Source organism: Esox lucius, chromosome 14, assembly GCF_011004845.1.
Source record: "Esox lucius isolate fEsoLuc1 chromosome 14, fEsoLuc1.pri, whole genome shotgun sequence".
Classification (NCBI taxonomy): Eukaryota; Metazoa; Chordata; class Actinopteri; order Esociformes; family Esocidae; genus Esox; species Esox lucius.
In genome coordinates this window covers 1189222-1209670 of record NC_047582.1, presented here as the reverse complement: position 1 = coordinate 1209670, position 20449 = coordinate 1189222, and the positions used below count along the sequence as shown (strand labels likewise).

General features: G+C 40.9%; 1 protein-coding gene across 2 annotated transcripts in view; it reads right to left on the bottom strand.

The window, feature by feature from the left end:
* Nucleotides 1–20449, bottom strand: part of aff1 (AF4/FMR2 family, member 1) — a 72037-nt gene that overhangs the window by 27092 nt on the left and 24496 nt on the right. For both annotated transcript variants that reach the window (XM_029125121.2, XM_029125122.2), the window contains exons 3-5: nt 18827–19687; nt 4325–4366; nt 3842–3928 (exon numbers count right to left, since the gene is read on the bottom strand). In XM_029125121.2, coding sequence (XP_028980954.2) covers nt 3842–3928; nt 4325–4366; nt 18827–19687 — 990 coding nt within the window. The remainder of the gene's footprint in view (nt 1–3841; nt 3929–4324; nt 4367–18826; nt 19688–20449) is intronic.

Here is a 20449-nt window from a genome sequence, read left to right as displayed (position 1 = left end):
AAGTCATTTTCACAGTAATTAATGTAATGCAATAAGACCTAGACTGGTGGTTATGTTGGTTTGCTCCCCATTTTGCCAACAATAATTAGTTAAACTCACAATAACAAGGAGATTCTCTGGAAAATAATGTCTTGAAGGTTATTTCCATGATGTGTTGATGAGAAAAGCTTAACGTACTGCATATTCATGTATTTCATTATTTTAACACAATATTCAACGGTAAAATATATGACATGCATTGTATTATGATAGTGAGAAGCGCAAGTTATATATTTCATTAACATAATCAGTGCACATATGTAAATATATGTTGAGAAATCCTCTATATATGTGCATGGATGTTTAACATTAGTTTTCCGTATGGGTTGCGGTGAGCATATTCCAGGAAATATTTGATAGCGTGCCTGGAACACCTCCCCTGGGAGACGTCCTGGGGGCATCCTTACCAGATGCCCGAACCACCTCAACTGGCTCCTTTCGATGCAAAGGAGCAGCGGCTCTACTCCAAGTTCCTCACGGATGGCTGAGCTTCTCACCCTATCCATCCCTAAGGGTGAGAAGCTCAGCCATGCTGAATATTCTACTTATTTGCCTTAACTCCTGGGTTGCTTTCGCAGTATGTTTTGGGTCATTGTCCATCTGTAAATTGTAGCGGTGTCCAATCAACTTCACTGAATTTGGCTCAATCTGAGCAGACAATATATCCTCATACACTTCAGAATTCATCCGGCTGCTTCCATTTTCTTCACCAATAAACACTAGTGACCGAGTGTCATTGGAAGCCATGCCATCACCGTGTGTTACAGATGATGTGGTATGCTTCGGATCATGAGCCATTCCAAGCCTTCTCCATACTTTTTTCTGGTACAGGTTGATCTTAGTTTCATCTGTCTAAGGAAAGGTGTTGCAGAACTAGGCTGGCTTTTTTGATGTCTTTTGGCAAAGTCTAATCTCTGTATTTTCTCTTGTGAAGTCTTCTCTTTATGGTAGACTTAGATAATGATGTGCCTACCTCCTGGAGAGTGTTCTTCACTTGGCAGGATGTTGCAGAGTTTTTTTTTTAACCATGGTAAGGATCCTACGATCATCCACTACTGTTGTTTTCCGTGGACAACCAGGCCTTTTCGTGTTGCAGAGCTCACCAATGCGTTCTTTTTTCTCAGAATGTACCAAACTGTTGATTTGGCCACTCCTAAGGTTCCTGCAATCTTTAATTTTTTTGCAGCCTAAGGATGGCCTGTTTCACTTGAATTAAGAGCTCCTTTGACTGCATGTTGTGGGTTAACAGCAACATCTTCCAAAAGCGAATGCCACACCTGGAATCAACTCCAGACCTATCACCTGCTTAATTGATGAAGAAATAAAGAAATAGCCCACACATGTCCATGAAACAGCTTGAGTCAATTGTCAAATTACTTTTGGTCCCTGGAAAAAGAGGGGGCCACATATTAAAGAGCTGTAATTCCTAAACCATTTTTCCAATTTGGATGCGAATACCCTCAAATTAAAGCTGAGGGACTGCACTTTAAGCCCATATTCATTTAACTTGAATGTATGTAGGTAAACAGCCAAAATAACAAAACTTGTGTCAGTGTCCAATTATTTCTGGACCTAACTGTACAATCACCCTATAATACCCGGCGGATGCTGTTGCTGAGGTAGTTCAAGACAAAAACAGCTCTACAACTTGGGTCAGCTTTGCTAATAATCGCCCAGCCTGATTGAAACTGACAGGAAAGGACTAGTTGTTTCAACATCTCATACTATCTATAAGTACAATCTATTTCTGCCTGACTCCTGGGTTTTTTGGGAAACAGAATGAAGATAAATTGCTATAAGCTCTATGCTAGACGTGATAATCAATGTTTGCAGAATGGATGTCAATTTAATTTGGGACTTGAAAGATGATATTTTCATTGGGAGGAGAATTTAATGAGCAAATTGTCATCATTGATGAGCAACACTGCTCTATATACACAGGTACATGTTATGATCCCTCCTAGAAAAATCACAGAAATTGATTCCCTGCATTGGTTAAAGTGGAAAGTTCACTTAACATTTAACTTTCAGTTAAAGTTTTTCTAATGAATATTTTATCTTTATGTGCTAGCCAATGGTACCCTGACCGCGGTTAGGTACCGGGATTAAATACTTAGACCCATCGTCAGAATAGATTTTGGTTTCTATTAACCGTTGTTACGTAATTTTTTTCTCAACGAATTACACAATGTACAGTAAAGATTTTGATCTTTAATGAATTTCGTTCATCGAGGCGTGATGTGTGATTTGAGTGGTCCCTTAACTTTTCTGAGCGATATTGTTTGAGAATCAGAGTGCTAATGGACTTAAACATGTTCATTAACTGTGTCATAACGACAACAGCAGCAGGTCACTGAAAGAAATGAGTAAAGTCATCAACAATTACAATCCACCCATATCTTGACAGACAGCTTAAGTTGGCAACTGGCTAATTTAGAATTTCATTCAGTGATGTTCTGTCTGTCTGAGTTATAGCAGCGTCATGTCAGCATAGGAAAATAAACATTTTCCTGCACATGGAAAATGGAAATATATTGGCATTATAGATTATTTTAGGTATGAGATACTGGAATGGTCATAAATTGCCTTGACTGGACAAATTTTTTTTTTATTTGCTGTGGATTCTTAGTAAAAGAATGTACACAAACAAAATATTGAATGATGCACTTACTTTAACAACGTGTTGAAGTTGAAATGCCCAGTTTATTTGCCCAGGTTAACAAATGTGTGTTAATTAAAAACAGTTAACTGTTAAATAATATATCCTGTTTTATTAAGTAAAACAACAACTTAATTTAAATCAAGTTTTTTGTGTAATGGTCCTTAATTTTATCCACAATCGGATACAAACTACTCCATATACCAGGATGAAAGAGCTCATTATGGCTCATTTGGCCTTTTGTTCCTGACACCACGCCTATGCATCTCTTTATTGTCCTTTCCCTAATATAAAGCGAAGTCTAACTCTACACAGGTTAGAGAAACTTACCTAGCAATCAGTATTTCCTTTCATGCGCATGTAAAATAAAGTTAATAAGATCTCGGAAATCTCGGAAAACTCGGAAAACAAAACACCATTTTCTGCATTGATATCCTATATACACTTCACTTGTTCAAAAAAATAACACTATGAGGATATACAGTATTAGAAAGAAATCCATTATTAATCTGTTTAGGAGAGACCTAAACATAAGAGCGTGACATTCTCTCCTTCCAATTGGAGCTACACCGCTAGGGAATTGTAGGAAGGTGTGAGTTTCGGGTCTGAGCCCTGTATGGATGGTCTTGGCGCTGTTTACCTATATCATGACCAGACACCTTAGTCCATCTTAATACAATGGACTATGACTTTGGCTAAAAAGTAACACATGCAAGACAAGTGGAACTGGTGACTAAGTTGCAAGTAGTCAAAAGACGAGTCCTGCCTCCCCCCAACACTGGATCCCTACCAGTTTGCCTACCGGTCGAACAGATCTATAGAGGAAGCCGTCACCACGACTTTACACTCTGCCCTGACCCACCTGGACAAAACCAACACCTATGTGAGAATGCTATTCATAGACTTCAGCTCAGGTCATCCCCTCTAGGCTGGTCAACAAACTCCATGACTACATTACTCCTTTATTTGCCTCGTTTGCACGTCTAGAATGCCATTTAGAAATTGACATTTGTTCCCGAACATCTAATATCCCTCTTGTAACATAAACTATTAAACTAGCACATTTTTTTAGGTTAGACAAATCCCTGAAGATCAGTGAATGTAGAAGCTCATTAGGTGGAGTTTGCCATTCTAGTAGCTCACCTTGACTGGGAAGGAGAACTTAGAAGGCTCAGCTGTGCTGGGTGTGTGGATGGCAGTCAGGAGAGGAGGCCATGAGTGGGTCATTTCCTGATAGAGCCAGAGAGGAAAAAAGTAGGAGAAATAGAGAGAATATTAAGCAAGCAGAAGTAATATTATCTATGCCATCCAGCCCCTATGGGGTGTTGTGTAATAGAGTTCACTATGACCTCCTACCAGGTCAAATACCCAGAGAGGACTAAGTACACTACACAGCTGGACCAAAGTGACAGATTCACACAGTACATTAAGCGGTCTTTGCTGGATGCAGGATAGAAAAAACGTGGGTTAAGGGTTGAACACTGGAATGCGTCCATTGTGACCGATCCCTCTGTGGAAAGCCAACACATTCTTAATGATGATAATGACCGCTAATGAACTAACAGACCTGCTCGCCTGCAAGTCTGTCAGATTGAAAGTAGCTTTAACTGATGAGAAATAACTTACCCTCAGAATATCCTCCACAGAGTGAGCTTCATTTGAGAGAGTCTGGAAGGCAGAGAGGGGTGCAAAACACATCAGTCAAAAGGGGAGCTTGAACACACACGTATTTAACCCAGACTACAACCTGTGGAAACAATATGTTCATGATCAAGTGACTTTAGCCACACACAAACAGTAGTGAACCTGTGTGTGACAACACACTTAATACAGTTTGGAAAACGAGAGGGGCCTTCTCAGAGGGCAGTCAGTGAGGCCTGGAGGGGGTGTGTGAGCATGCCTGTGCGTGCATTCCCAGAGAATTTCAGTTTTAGTTTAAGCAATCACAGAATCTGCGTTTGTGTTTTAAACATCCTTCATGCCCCTTCAATTCTGTTATTTTGCTACAAAGAAAGAATCCAATGCCATTTTTGGGATGATTAAAACATTTACAGGAATGGTTAAGTTGCTTATTAAAACGCGTTATATTGGGGGTTTATTTTGTCTACCCAAAGCCTAAGCTTAATCATAACCCTTACTGTTTACAACAAAGACTTGTAAAGATGGACTTCAGAGTTGAGACGAAAGCTCCAGAGAGTCAACCAATCACTTTTCTGCCTTCAGGGAAGAGCTGCCTCCAGAAGAAGATTCAGGATGAGCAATGCCTTATTGTTAGTCGACAGTCACCGTAGATTAGGCAGTTATGTGAAGCCTATACATTAAAACTGCAATAACCCCTTTCTTCTAGAAATTCCAGCATGTCAAAGACCCCCTTCATTATCATCATTTCTTAACTTGGAGGTTTGTAGATAGACTTTATCATTTTTTAACATTCTAGTTTGGGCATTATTTTCAAAAAGCCTATTCCTGTATTCCAGACTCTAACCAAGATCTTCTTTACACAATGGTGTCAAACCTTGACCAAACATACTCTCTCCCTCCCTCCTTCTCCCTATAAACCCATTCCATGCTGTGGTTGAGTGCCCCCAGCACCATGCACACAAGTGAGTAAATCCCGGCAGTTGTTTTAATTAAAATGTCCTTGTGTTTTATTTGGTTTCTCTTTCAGACTGACTGACTCATCAAACGGCAGCATATTCCCCAATCACAGAATAGTACACTTTTTGCAACCAGGCCATATGGTACTAGTTAAAAGAAAACCCCACTCCAGAGCAGGGCCAGCAGGCCTTGGGCTAAGGTTGTTGCTTGCCCGCTGCAAAATATGTGAACAGTTGCTTAGCCCTGGGTTAAATCTCCATTAGCCCAGGGTTAAGGAGTTTCTTAGCCCTGGAATATGATGCAGTGTGAACACGTCTATAGACGTATCTAAGAACCCCAGGGTAACATCAATGGATCGGCAGGCCTCTCTTACTACAGTCAGTGTATGAGTGCATGACTCAGCTGTCAGAAAGATACTGCACTAACTTGGCCTACATGAGTGGGCAGGAAGGAATAAGCCTCTGCTCTAAAAAAATGTATTATCAAGACACAAATTATGTTTGCCAGACAACACCTGGGTAAAGAACCAAAACTATTGGAACAATGTGCTCTGGACAGGAGTTGTTTAGCTACAATGAGTCAAAGCCCAGATCTCCATCCTATCATAATGCGGTGGGGGAACTAGAAGCGGGCTGTGCTTGCAAGAAAGCCCTCGAAAGTTAAAGTTGAAGCAGTACTGTAAAGAATAGTGGGCAAACTTCTTCACAGTAGATTTAAGAGACAAAGACAGTTAGGCCTCAAGAAATGGCTTCATGAAGTTGTCCTCTTTTGCTGAAATAACACCAGCTATTGGAGCTAGGGGCATACTGACTTTCTAAACCATGACATTTCATTAGTTGATTTTGAATCATAATAAATTATTGCAAAATATAATATTTCACTGTACTTACTGTACATATACACAAAATCCTAATCATTTACTAAATCAATCAATCAAATGTATTTCTAAAGCCCTTTTTACAACAGCAGTTTGTTACAACCGCAAGTGCTTTTACAAAACACCCAGCCAGAAACCCCAAGGAGCAAACAACAACAGTGTTGAATTTCAGTGGCTAAGAAAAGCTCCCTAAGGTGGCCATAATTTTGGAATTTGGACAGGGCCCAACAGGCAGGAAATCAATCCACCCACATTGCCAAGCATCAACCAAAGGGACACCCACCAACAGCAAACACCTTGAAATGAGGGCTAGAACATGTCCACATAGCCCAATGTGGGTTTCCAGTCTCTCTAAGAGAAGGGAGTGATCAATAATGACAAAGGCAGCACTAAAATCAAGAAGCAACAGGACAGATGCGGAACCTTTGTCTGAGGCTATTAGAAGGTCATTTGTTACCTTCACGAGTGCAGTCTCTAAATCTTGGCTTGTTCCACAAAGAAATTCTAAAATTGCCCAGACAATATTATTGATACCAGGGAATTTATTTTGGAACTGAATTGAACACATGAGTTGCAGGTGAATGTGAAATGAAAATCACTCATTCAACCAGCTTGAATAGAGAAAAGGACTAATACCTCGGTTTTGTGTTGCATTTTGTACTGCAGTGAAAATTGACAGAAAGGTTAGACAACGTAATGGCCAAGCATAGATAATCTTCCTCTCCAGAGACCTTCCTGGTCCTGTTTCCACTAGTAGAAAAGTACAGGAAGCTTAATCATGGTTATGGAAAGTGCTCAATTCTGGTTAATTTGGCCAAAGGCTGTGTTACCACAGTCTCAAGTGACAATAAAATCAACAACATATGTTAATTTTCAGATTTAAAACACACATATATATACAGCTCTGGACAAAATTAAGCGACCAATTAACCTTTTTCTTTCCTTTCCAAAAAAGTGGAAAAGGAAGGTTTTGCGCGAGGAACAAAATGGTTAAAATTAAGAGACCACTGCAAATTGAACGCTTCTGTCCCTCACTCAAAACTTTCCTTTTCAACATTATTGGAAAGAAGAAAAAAAAAAAAGGCGCAGTGGTCTCTTAATTTTTTCCAAGAGCGCTATCTGGGCCCAATTTGGACATTTTCACTTAGGGGTGTACTCACTTTAGTTGCCAAACAGACACATATACACAGATTTTGTCCGACTCCTCCATACAGACCTTCTCCAGATCCTTGTGCTGGCTTGAGCAGGGGGATCTTGCTTGCGCTGCAGGATTTTAATCCATGACAGCGTAGTGTGTTACTAATGGTTTTCTTTGAGACTGTGGTCTGTTGTGGAAATTCTGAAACCTGATGCATTCTTACTGTTTAAAGGACTGAGTCCCATTGTTTGGATGTGAGAATGAATGAGTTACTAGTTAGAGATGCTGAGAGGGATTTGGTATTTGTCCTAGGGGGGCATCCTTGACCGGCACCAGCAGATTATAGAGTTAATCGTAAATCTGCCCGTCTGTATAACCCTTTAGTGTCTCTGTCGTTTGTCCAGATGCTTAAGGTCCCCCTCAAGGGTTGAGAAAGTTAACCAGGGAGGACAACATGTCCCTTGTGTCAAGCCCAGGACAGGTGATAGAACAAAGGGCATGTGTTTGATTGACATGAGACAGATGAGCAGCATCTGTATGGAGTTAGAGACTCCTCGGATGATTATGTTTGTAAGCGTTTGACGCGTCTCTCATATTTGCAAATAATAATAAAACTGTTGTGCCAAGAGTATGTCGTCTCTGTACTTCCTTATTAATGAGTTCGATGAAATTACCATCACAGGTCCCAGCTCTCTTCAGGTCATTGACCAAGTCCTGCCATGTAGTTCTGGGATGATCCCTCACCTTCCTCATGATCATTGATGCCCCCACAAGGTGAGATCTTGCATGGAGCCCCAGACCGAGGGAGATTGACAGTCATCTTGAACTTCTATTTTCTAATAATTGCACCAACAGTTGTTGCCTTCTCACCAAGCTGCTTGCCTATTGTCCTGTAGCCCATCCCAGCCTTGTGCAGGTCTACAATTGTATCTCTGATGTCCTTACACAGCTCTCTGGTCTTAGCCATTGTGGAGAGGTTGGAGTCTGTTTGATTGAGTGTGTGGACAGGTGTCTTTTATACATGTAACAAGTTCAAACAGATGCAGTTAATACAGGTAATGAGTGGAGAACAGGAGGGCTTCTTAAAGAAAAACTAACAGGTCTGTGAGAGCCGGAATTCTTACTGGTTGGTAGGTGATCAAATACTTATGTCATGCAATAAAATGCAAATTAATTATTTAAAAATCATACAATGTGATTTTCTGGATTTTTGTTTTAGATTCCGTCTCTCACAGTTGAAGTGCACTTATGATAAAAATACAGACCTCTACATACTTTTAAGTAGGAAAACCTGCAAAATCGGCAGTGTATCAAATACTTGTTCTCCCCACTGTATATACATATACACACACCAGGGATGGAAATTAGCACCCGCCACCAGCCAAATGCGGGTGATTTTGTGTTGTGGCGGGTAAACTCGCTTCACCTACCGGCCACCGTGGCGGGTAAATAAAAATAGCATACTGTTTCACCCGGACACTTTTACGGAAGAGGATTAGTGCCAAGCAATAATAAGAAAAATAAAACCATCTCGACATTAAAGTCACTATAATGCGAGATTAAAATTTTGAGAAAAAAGTCGAAATACAATCTTGAGAATAAACTCATTCAATATCAAGAATAAAGTTTAATAATCCGTTTTATGGTATCCTGGGAAACCACGAAACCTCGATGAATCTCGTGTAGGTGAAGCCAGCGATAACCTTGCATTTGTCCACTGGTTGTCAATTCATGTTGGACAAAAGCGAGTACATCGCGCAAATTGTACAGATTTTTTCTTCTAAAAAGACCTAGCCGCTTGCAAATTCTCTTTTAAATTCGTATGCTAATTATAAATCTGTCATAATTAGCTAATAGTTGATAGTATTTCTTTGTTACTGAAAGAAAGTCTATAATATAGCTTGACTAATTGATCCAACTCTGCCATGTCCTCTATCAGTAGACTATGCAATGCACACTGATCGAATGCGTTATTCTCAAGATTGTATTTCGACTTTTTTCTCGAAACACAACGACTTCATTCTCGATATTTAATGAGTTTATTCTCAAGATTGTATTTAGACTTTTTTTCTCGAAATGTAACGAGTTTAATCTCGCATTATAATGACTTTGTCGAGATGTTTTTTTAATTTTTTTTATTATTGCTTGGCACTAATCCTCTTCCGTACACTAATCGCAGGCATTAAGAGGACCGCTGAGAAAACATCTCAGCCAGTGGACAAAGAGGCGAAAGTCAAAAAAGTTTTTTTAAAGAACGATGGAGAAAAGCAGACAATGGGGAGTCCCATGATTGGTTAGTTTACGACGAGACAAATCTGATAATGTACTGCTCTGTATGTCGTCAACACGCTTCACATTGTTGGTTAAAAACAAGAAAGTGGCTGGTAAAAACATTGAGTGGCTGGTAGATTTTGAAATCCACCAGCCACAGTGGCCGGTGGACAAAAAATTTAATTTCCATCCCTGACACACACACACACACAAATATATATACACACACACACATATAGTGGGGAGAACAAGTATTTAATACACTGCCGATTCTCCATGGTTTTCCCAGAAAATAGAAATTGCATTCTCCCTTGCCCTAACCTTAACCCTACACCTAACCCAAACCCTAACCTAACTAATCTAAATCTAACCCTAACCTTAACCTCAATAAAGTAACACTTATGCCTAAACTTTACCTAGATGTACTGCCTAACCTTAACCCTAACCAACAATGCCTGGACCTTAAAGAAACCCCAATTCTAACTCTAAAATGAATTGTAAGTTTGACCCTAAACCCTGAGCCGGAAATTGACTTTTGCCTCATGGGGACCGGCAAAAGGTCACCATGAGTCAAATTCTTTCTGGTTTTACTATACTCATGAGGACATTTGGTCCCCATGAGTATAGTTCGACCTAAAACACACACACAGATCAGCCACAACATTATGACCACCAGCCTAATATTGTGTAGGTTCCCCTTTTGCCGCCAAAACAGCCCTGACCTGTCAAGGCATGGACTCCATAAGACCTCTGAAGGTGTGCTGTGGTATCTGAAACCAGGACTTTAGCAGCAGATCCTTCAAATCCTGTGAGTTGTGAGGTGGGGTCTCTATGGATTAGACCCGTTTGTCCAGCACATGCCACAGAAACTCAATTGGATTGAGATCTTGGGAAATTGGAAGCCAAGTCAACACCTTCAACTTGTTGTGTTCCTGAACCATATTTGCTTTGTGGCAGGGTGCATTATCCTGCTGAAAGAGGCCAATGCCATTAGGGAATACAGGTTGCACATGGTCTGCTACAATGTTCAGGTAGGTGGTACAAGTCAAAGTAACATCCAGATGAATGGCAGGACCAAACACGCACGCACACGGGCACGCACGCACACGGGCGCGCACGCACACGGGCGCGCACGCACACGGGCGCGCACGCACACGGGCGCGCACGCACACGGGCGCGCACGCACACGGGCGCGCACGCACACGGACGCACACGCACACGGACGCACACGCACACGGACGCACACGGACACTGTTAGAACTAGGAATAATATACCTCCACTACACTAACAATGCAGGGCAGTGGTCAGTCATTACAGTGGGACACGAAGCGGGCTCTGATCAGGTTGTAACTCCATTGTTGTAATAGTGAACAAAGACTGTCTGGTGGCCCACAGACTATCTGGTGGCCCACTACAACACAGGACAACACTACCACAGGGTTGAGTTGTGTACCCGAACAAGTAGGCAGATAGCAGCCTTTGGCGGCGTATCACCAGGATTTCCCTATCAATCCTTTCCACATTAGCCTTGGGGCTAACCTGATATGCCTGGATAGTAGATGTAACTACATATAAATAACAATAGTCCCTAGAGCAGCTCAGAGTAGTTTAAATCTACAAAACTCCAAAAAAGAGGTGCCGCTGAGATTGTCATGAGCGTGTTGTGACAGAGCACACCTCAGGATCTCTAGAACTCTCTCAAAGCAGTAACTATGATTCATCTGGACTACCAACACGACACTCCCTTCTCTCCTAAAGCCTATACTGCTCTTCTACATACACGCCGGCTCAACGACATTCCAGCGCAAACACAGTAACCAATGCTGAAAGTTCATTATGGGTACATTGGAACAGACTGTTTTCAACCCGGACTGGGTATAACAAACATCAACAAAGCGGGATAGCAACACCACCTCACAGCATAGCAGCCATTTAATCTAGCTAGTGAATGAGTTGCAGTTCAAGGTTGGGTTATTGGCATGCCTATGTGCCTGTTCGACTGTCTAGACTAGATAGATTGAGGAACCCAATCGTGTGATTAAATAGAATCAATTTACCTTGTATTTGACTAAAGAACAGCTTCCTTATCACCCATTTATTAGTAGTGACAGTCATGGGCTTCTCTTTTTAGTGTGTTAACAGGCACCCAGACTGTAGGCTCCGATGACAGTGTGTACATGTGGGCGTTTTCGCTGACGTGCAAAGGCTCACACACACACACACCCATTTTCTCAGTGCTTACATTAGGCTGGTCACTGACCCTAGAAGGTTTTCCTGGCAGGGGCAGGTAAATAGCCTAAACTCTAGTTAAGGCCATTTACCATAAGAAACTAAATTAGCGGAAAGCCAGAGATAATGTCAGTATTTTTATTTATTTTTTCTCATTCAAAGAGTTGCCCAAGCAAATATGTCATATAAGCTAAAGCTCATTGTGTCTGCTAGACATCTAAAACATGAGAATATGTTAGGACTTGCGACCTATGTCTACAGTTACAGAGTCTATATACATGGAACAATTCACCTGGTCAACCTACCTGATAAAAGGGGGATTTTACAAGATGTTAATTGGCTGTGTACTTTACCACACTTAAACACCCTATCTGACCTACAAATAAAATGTCATGCAATGGGAAACTAATTCTAGAACAGAAAATGTGTTTGAAAATGCTTATTATAATATATAATAAGCCCAGTCATGCAAATGTGGGAAGAATACTGATTGCCTCCATTTAAGAGAAAGGATCTTGGCTGACAGAGAACTACAACAGTGCAGTCATCAGTAAGTGCTTGCTGGCTTGTTTGATGTTAGTTAGTTATAGTTGGCTACTAGCTAACCAGCTAATGACAATGATGTTAGTTGGCCTGCATGGCAACCAGTTCTAACATACACTCACCTAAAGGATTATTAGGAACACCATACTAATACTGTGTTTGACCCCCTTTGGCCTTCAGAACTGCCTTAATTCTACGTGGCATTGATTCAACAAGGTGCTGAAAGCATTCTTTAGAAATGTTGGCCCATATTGATAGGATAGCATCTTGCAGTTGATGGAGATTTGTGGGATGCACATCCAGGGCACGAAGCTCCCGTTCCACCACATCCCAAAGATGCTCTATTGGGTTGAGATCTGGTGACTGTGGGGGCCATTTCAGTACAGTGAACTCATTGTCATGTTCAAGAAACCAATTTGAAATGATTCGAGCTTTGTGACATGGTGCATTACCCTGCTGGAAGTAGCCATCAGAGGATGGGTACGTGGTGGTCATAAAGGGATGGACATGGTCAGAAACAATGCTCAGGTAGGCCGTGGCATTTAAACAATGCCCAATTGGCACTAAGGGGCCTAAAGTGTGCCAAGTAAAGTGTGTCCCACACCATTACACCACCACCAGCCTGCACAGTGGTAACAAGGCATGATGGATCCATGTTCTCATTCTGTTTACGCCAAATTCTGACTCTACCATCTGAATGTCTCAACAGAAATCGAGACTCATCAGACCAGGCAACATTCTTCCAGTCTTCAACTGTCCAATTTTGGTGAGCTTGTGCAAATTGTAGCCTCTTTTTCCTATTTGTAGTGGAGATGAGTGGTACCCGGTGGGGTCTGTTGTAGCCCATTCGCCTCAAGGTTGTGCGTGTTGTGGCTTCACAAATGCTTTGCTGCATACCTCGGTTGTAACGAGTGGTTATTTCAGTCAAAGTTGCTCTTCTATCAGCTTGAATCAGTCGGCCCATTCTCCTCTGAACTCTAGCATCAACAAGGCATTTTCGCCCACAAGACTGCCGCATACTGGATGTTTTTCCCTTTTCACACCATTCTTTGGAAACCCTAGAAATGGTTGTGCGTGAAAATCCCAGTAACTGAGCAGATTGTGAAATATTCAGACCGGCCCGTCTGGCACCAACAACCATGCCACGCTCAAAATTGCTTAAATCACCTTTCTTTCCATTTCTGACATTCAGTTTGGAGTTCAGGAGATTGTCTTGACCAGGACCACACCCCTAAATGCATTGAAGCAACAGCCATGTGATTGGTTGATTAGATAATTGCATTAATGAGAAATTGAACAGGTGTTCCTAATAATCCTTTAGGTAAGTGTATAAACAGATGACCAGTACTTCTACATAGCAAGTATGCAAAACATATTATGAAAGTCTGAAAACATGACATAAAAACTGATCTTTTTTTTTAGTTCCTGACTATATTTTACAATGAATAGTATATATAGTATATTTAATATATATTTATTTAATTAAAAACATATTTTAATTTAAATCCAACACTAATTGTTGGTAATGTTTAAGAAAAGAGACAAGGCCAGCTTTGCGTTAGCCAAAACAATTAATTTACCTGTGACTGTATTGATGAGTCTTGTTTCTGTTAGGGACTATGTACCCTGTATAGTGTTCATGTGCAATAACTAAATTAATACTGCTTTCCTGAACAAAGTAATGTAGTCAAACTTTGTTACAATTTGCGACATATTCCACTTTTGGGACGACAAGTCTGTATTGAGATCAAATGTTACATAGCTGAGAATTACTTCAGAATGCCACCTAAGTACCATTTGGCCCCATGTGCTTTCACTGCCTGTACACAGAGTGCCTCTCCTAATGACAATTGCATTTCATTTATTTTCTAGCATCTATTTTCTAGAGTCAAAAGCACTGAAAGAAATGCATAACCTTAACAAAACAACCTGAACCACACTAAAAAAATAAAAATATCAAACTACACAAATATTACAAACAACACTTGAAAATTACATTTATCTTTTACTTATTTTTGGAAATGTGAGAACCCTCTTAAAGCCAAGTGGCCTGCTATGTTTATTCAATGCTTGACTTTTAAGAACATCAGAACTTGAATGAAAAAGCAAACATTTGATCACACTGAAGATTGTGCAGATTCACTGGCAGGCATATCTTTACTTAAACATATTCAATCAAAAACGTAATGACAATATCTTCAGTCTTTAATGTCCTGAGTGTATCTGAGCTACCCAGACAAACAGCCAGTGAGAGATTACTGTGCTACATTCCATTCTTATCACAGATGGATTTACAATTACAGTTCTGTATGGCTGAGGCAGGGCTTAAACAGAAGAGGAGAGTGTTTTGCATACAGGGGTGAGGGCAGGCAGCTTTTAAGCTCGATAAGAATAGAAATGCCAATACAACCCCAGAGTGACACCAAGAAGCTCCACATCACCCACTCTCCAGGACATTCACGATGGATTTAAATAAATTAATCAGGCTGCATGTGTTCAGCGCGATAGAATGTTGTGGAATGTTCACATAGAAATATATAATCTGGAAGTTCAGATAATCTAGAAGTTGACTAGGGGGAGACATCTGACAAGTCAGCTTTACTCATGGCATTTATGTGCACTGTTTGGTTTGTTGAGGGAGGGGTATGACTCACTGGACAGCTATCCCATACTGGATTAGCCTCCATGATGGGTGAAAAACGTCTGCCTGCCAATTCAGCACTGCTGGGTTTGTGTACATGTGTGCCGGGGCCCCAACAATGAGCATAGCAGAGGAGAGTAGTGTTGTGGAAATTCTTGAACTGATGTATTCTTGGTCGTCCTATACATGTATGAATGAGTAACTAGTTAAAGATGCCGAGAGGGGTCTGGTGTTTGCCTGGGGAGGCATCCTTGACCAGCATCCTTGACCGGCACCAGTGGATTAGATGGTTACTCGTAAATCTGTATAACCCTTGTGTCTCTGTTGATTATTCAGACATTGTGTCTCCTCAGGAGTTGAGAAGGATAGGGTGGGGGGACAGCCCGCCCTTTGGGTAAATGTTACACAAGACAGATGGGCAACAACTTACCTCACCCCTTTTTGTTTGTGATATATACTGTTGAATGAGCTATATTGAGTTAGAGACTCCTCTGACGATTATGTTGGTAAGCGTTTGACGAGTCTCTCTTATTGGCAAATATTTAATACTGTTAATTGTGCCAAGATAATTTTGTCTCTGTTTCTTACTCCTCTAAGAGTGTCGATCGATAGAATTACCATCACAGTAGGACCACTGCAGGAATAGGGCAAAAAATAAAAATAATCCAGAAAATGATTGGTTCAAAATTGTATTGTCAAGCTCACCTGTCCCTTAGTGTGAAAATAAGGGTTTTGATGAATGCAGAAACAACTACTGTTGTTTCAACTGAAAGTTTGAACAGAATGTGAGCTCTGCAGCATTTCCTTACCAATGATTTTCAAATTGGTTGGTTGCACTCTTTGGTTGAGCACCCTCCACTTCTTTCCAAAACAACCCAAGGGGAAATTATCGATTAGGCATTCAGAGGCATTTCAAGGGCAAAATATTCTGAATTGCAAGTATGAGAACATCCTATGTTTGAATCAAAAGAAATCAGACAGTTTCAAAGTGTACTAAATAAAATAGCACAAATATGAATGAATGTATTACTTTTGTTAAGCATACACGTTACTGTATTAGCGAAGAATGTTAAGAAAGTTTTTAGAATACATTATACAGTCAACTCAAGAAAACTCAATTAAGCTTGACCTAAGTAGTTCTTGAAGACCCATGGAGTCATTTTTCACAACAAGCCATTATTCACCTCTATCCCAGTGTTCAATTAGCATTAGCATTGTCCAAATTAATGAACTGAAACTGTGTGTCATAGGAAGTATCAGTTCAGTTGAAAATGAGATTCAATCAGAGAAAATGTAAACATTATTTCAAGGAATACAACCCTTAGCAGTCCACGTGTCTAACCACTATGCTATTTAACAAGGGCTAGTCAATCAGTCAGTCTGTCACTCATTCACTCAGTAAGAGACATTCATTCTTCCTGGCCGTCTCTGCTTATGCGGTCCAGCCAAAAAAATCTCATGTTCATAAGAATGCAGACCATGTACTCAGTACTTTTTAGAAGGGTCTTTGGCAATGATCATCGGTGAATAGCAATTTTCAGGTCTCTCCACGTATGTTCACAGGGTTTCAATTCCAGACTTTGGCTAGGCCACTCAAGGGCATTCACCGACTGGTCCCAAAGCCACGACAGCGTTGTCTTGCCTGTGTGCTTCAGGTGTTTGTTGTGCTAGAAGATGAATCCAGGGTGTTCTGATCAGGGTTTCTTCATGGACCTCTATTTATTTTGCGCAGTTCATTCCTCCCTCAATCCCGATCAGTCTTCCAGTCCATACAGCTGAGAAGCATTCCAATAGCATGATCCTCCCACCACCATGCTTCAGCATAGGGATGACATTAGCCAGATGATGAATGGTAACTTGTTTTAATCATACTCTGTCATGCTCTGTCCTTCAGGCTACACGTTATAGGCTTTTACTCAGGGCTTCAGTCTCGCCACTCTACCATAAAGGGTTGATTGATGAAGTGCTGGAGAGAAATAAATGGGCAAAAACATTTCTAAACATATTTTAGCTTTTTTGTTATGGGGTATTGCGAGTAGATTTTTTTTTAATGAAGTTTATTAAACTGGTCAGAATTAAAAGGGGTCTGAATCATTTATGAAAGGAACAGTGTATATTAGGCAATATGTAAATAGGGAGCTGGCATAATATGATAGTGTCATGATACAGCACAGACCACATTAACCAACTGCCTTGTCTGGAGAACACATTTTCCAACACTTTACATGGCTCTGGTCAACCCTCTAATCAGAAATTAAAAGCTAAACCAAGTTTGAGCATGTACATCAACTTGCATTACATTGATAAGAGGAAGTAGGGGCAATTAAACAATCAGGAGCATTAAAAGATGCATTCTCAGATTTTGGCCATAGGTAGTAAAGGGACAAAATGGGTATCTGACGATTTCGTCACGTATGTGCCGATATGTGCCCAAAGACATATAAAAACACGTTGTATAGATTTTGCTAACATAAACATCTGGCCCAAAATGGGGAGGGGGTAAAAATGTAATATTATAGTGAGTATTGTTTTTTGGAAGATGCAACTAAACATCCTGAGATCATTTGCTTTAGTATGCTTTAAACTCAATGCATTCCTTTTAAGATGGAAATAATTTTTTAGGGCTGAGAATAATGATTGATAAAATACATTTCTACACCCAGTTTCTTTAAGAATTACTCTACAGTTTCTTTGCAATTCTAATAAAACAATTTGAATGTCATGTGATTAACCCCAATGGATTGTTTAAGCTGTTCGGAAGCCCTAATTATGTGAAATTTCACCCATAAAAACTAACAGCATCAGTCAGATCCAATAGTCCTTATCTGAGACCAATCTCAAAAAACAATTAAAGAGACCAGTGTGTATTAATTAAATATCACAGAAGATTTTCTGATTTCTCCCACAGGTAGACAGACAGGAAGAAACCTCCTTTCCAAGGTCCTTCAAACCCAAATATGGAAATACTCACCCAGAGAAAGAATAGGACAAGGACTTCAACATGCAAATGGTTTTATGATAATTTGTTGTTCTGAATGACATCCATGTGGCTTCACAAGGTTTGTGAATAACAACACTGTCTTCCAAACAGAGTACAAAAGCAAAGGATAATTCAGGGTATTCACGATGGTATAAGCAGCATTGCAGACAGAGATGAGCAAGATGCAGGACAATTCCACTAAGTATATGCGCATATGCAACAGTTTTGTTACAGCGCAGTAGCAACAGCACCAAAACAAAGGCAATGTTGTGCATCACTCTTCAACATCATTTCTGTGAGGAAAACTCTACAATAACATGCGCTATAGTTTAACAAATAAGTCTCTTGACACACTTTAATTAGACGTATTTCTGTAAACACTGGGTTCAATGCAGTTATTTTTTAATGAAGGTAGTTTTGTTTTTGTACTGTAGCTTTCTATTCTATAATGTTTGATATTTTTTGTAGACATCAGGACTTAAGCCTATTTGTGTAACTAATGAGGATCATAACACAAAAGTAATATTTTTGTTTATAGGTTACAATATTTGCCTCCCAGACCTCAAAAGTAGTCTCCTTGTGTGTTCATGCATTTTTATAAATGTAGTATAACATTTAAAAATTGAAAAGCAATATTTAAAAGGAAAAAGGAAATTGATAGTTTCGGAACCAGCGTGCCCTGACTGCTGTTGGCCAGGTATAAACTGACCCTCAAAGTGTCAAGTCCCGTTCTCTGCTGTTAAAAGGGTACTTCCCTCATTTGTGTTCGGTAAGGCTGGTATATAATTTATTTAAAATAAGAACCCCACACACGCACACAGAGTTAAAAATGGAAGAGTACGCTGCTTACCTCTATAGACTGTGATGGAATCTTCAGTTTGCTAAGGCTGGGCTTGGTGCTTTTTAGTTCTGGTAAAGGTTCATGATAAGACTGCCCATGGAAGTCTTCTGGAGAGGGCTTGAGGTCTGGAGACTCACTGGTCACCTGGTCCTGGCCATCCATAGGCCGCACGTAAGCTGTGGGCTTCTGGGGCATGACCACCTTAGATATAGAGGCCAACGGTGGAGGGAAGGTCTGAGAGGGTAGAGCTGTCCCCTCACTGGCTGCAAGGGGGATGTCTCTCTGGAGGTCATCCAGCGGGGACACCACCATGGGGATGGGAGAGTCAGGGTGAAGGGGGGAAGCAGGGTGCCTCTCAGGGTGCAGTGAGGACCCTATGTGTCTGTCAGGGGTGTCCTGGGGCTCAGAGTCACTAGGGTCACTGGAATGTAGGGGAGATAGGGGCTCAGCTGGGGGGGAGAGAGCAGAGAGGACCGGAGGAAGACTGGCACACTCTCTCAGGTCTGGCCAGGGACAGGGCTCACCTTTCCTCTGGAGGAAGTCGGGGCTGGCCTGACCCTGGTTGAGACTCAGGGAGGACTGGACATAGGAGGGTGGGGGACCAGGGAGCTTCTTCAAAGGCTGTGAAAAATGGCTGCTGGTGGGGGGACCACCAGCGCCACCCTGGCCCACCCCGTACTGAGGAGAGTGCTGGAATGGAGGCTTCCCTCTGTCTCTTCCGTAAGATGGTTTCACATATGTTGTGGAGACATGGGATGGCGGGTCCTTCGAGAGGCTGTCCAAACACTGATGAGGGTTGGGGTTGTTCACATCTTCATAACTACCCAGCATCCTCTGAATACGGCTGGACAGCTCGTCTCCTTTGTTCGTCTGAAACCAGACAGAAAAAAATTATTTAGGTGCGGCTTACACTGTTGAAACAATTGATTATACCAGGATTTTTAACAGATTTGCAGTGATGGTTGTTAGGGTGATTAAAACAGCAGAGCGCATCACAAGGTCTGACCTGCCATCCCTGCAGGATCTCTACACAGAGAGGTGTAGGAGGAGGAGGAGCAAACAGATCATTACAGGTCCCAGCCACCCATGGCATGGACTGTTTACCAAGCTGCCGTCAGGCAGAAGGTACAGAAGAATTCAGTCCAAAACAAACAGGCTACGGGACAGCTTCTTTCCTCAGACTGTAAGTCTGCTCAACTCAGGAACCCCTCTTCCCTTCCATCCATGCACACCTGACACTTATAATATCATGTTCTTCTGCCAATTATATTATACACACCTGTCATTTTTCATCGCATTACAGATGTATAGTTATTATTGATGCGTGTTTTGTATAGTGTTATTATTGATTGATTGTGTTATCTTCTTTATTTTTAATTTATAATTACTGTTACTCTTTAACTTTTAACTGCACTGTCAGCAATAGGAAAACCAAGCATTTTATTGCCATTACTTGTTATTGGAAATGACAAATAAACCTTTAAACTTCAGTCTTGACAACTAATATCAAAATTAGAATGCGTATGACCATAACAAAGCATCTTGTTACACAGCATTGCTGTTGCAAAAGTTGACCCAATACTACAAATGGATTGTTTGTGTTAAAACAGGCATGCCCCTTTAGACAATGTC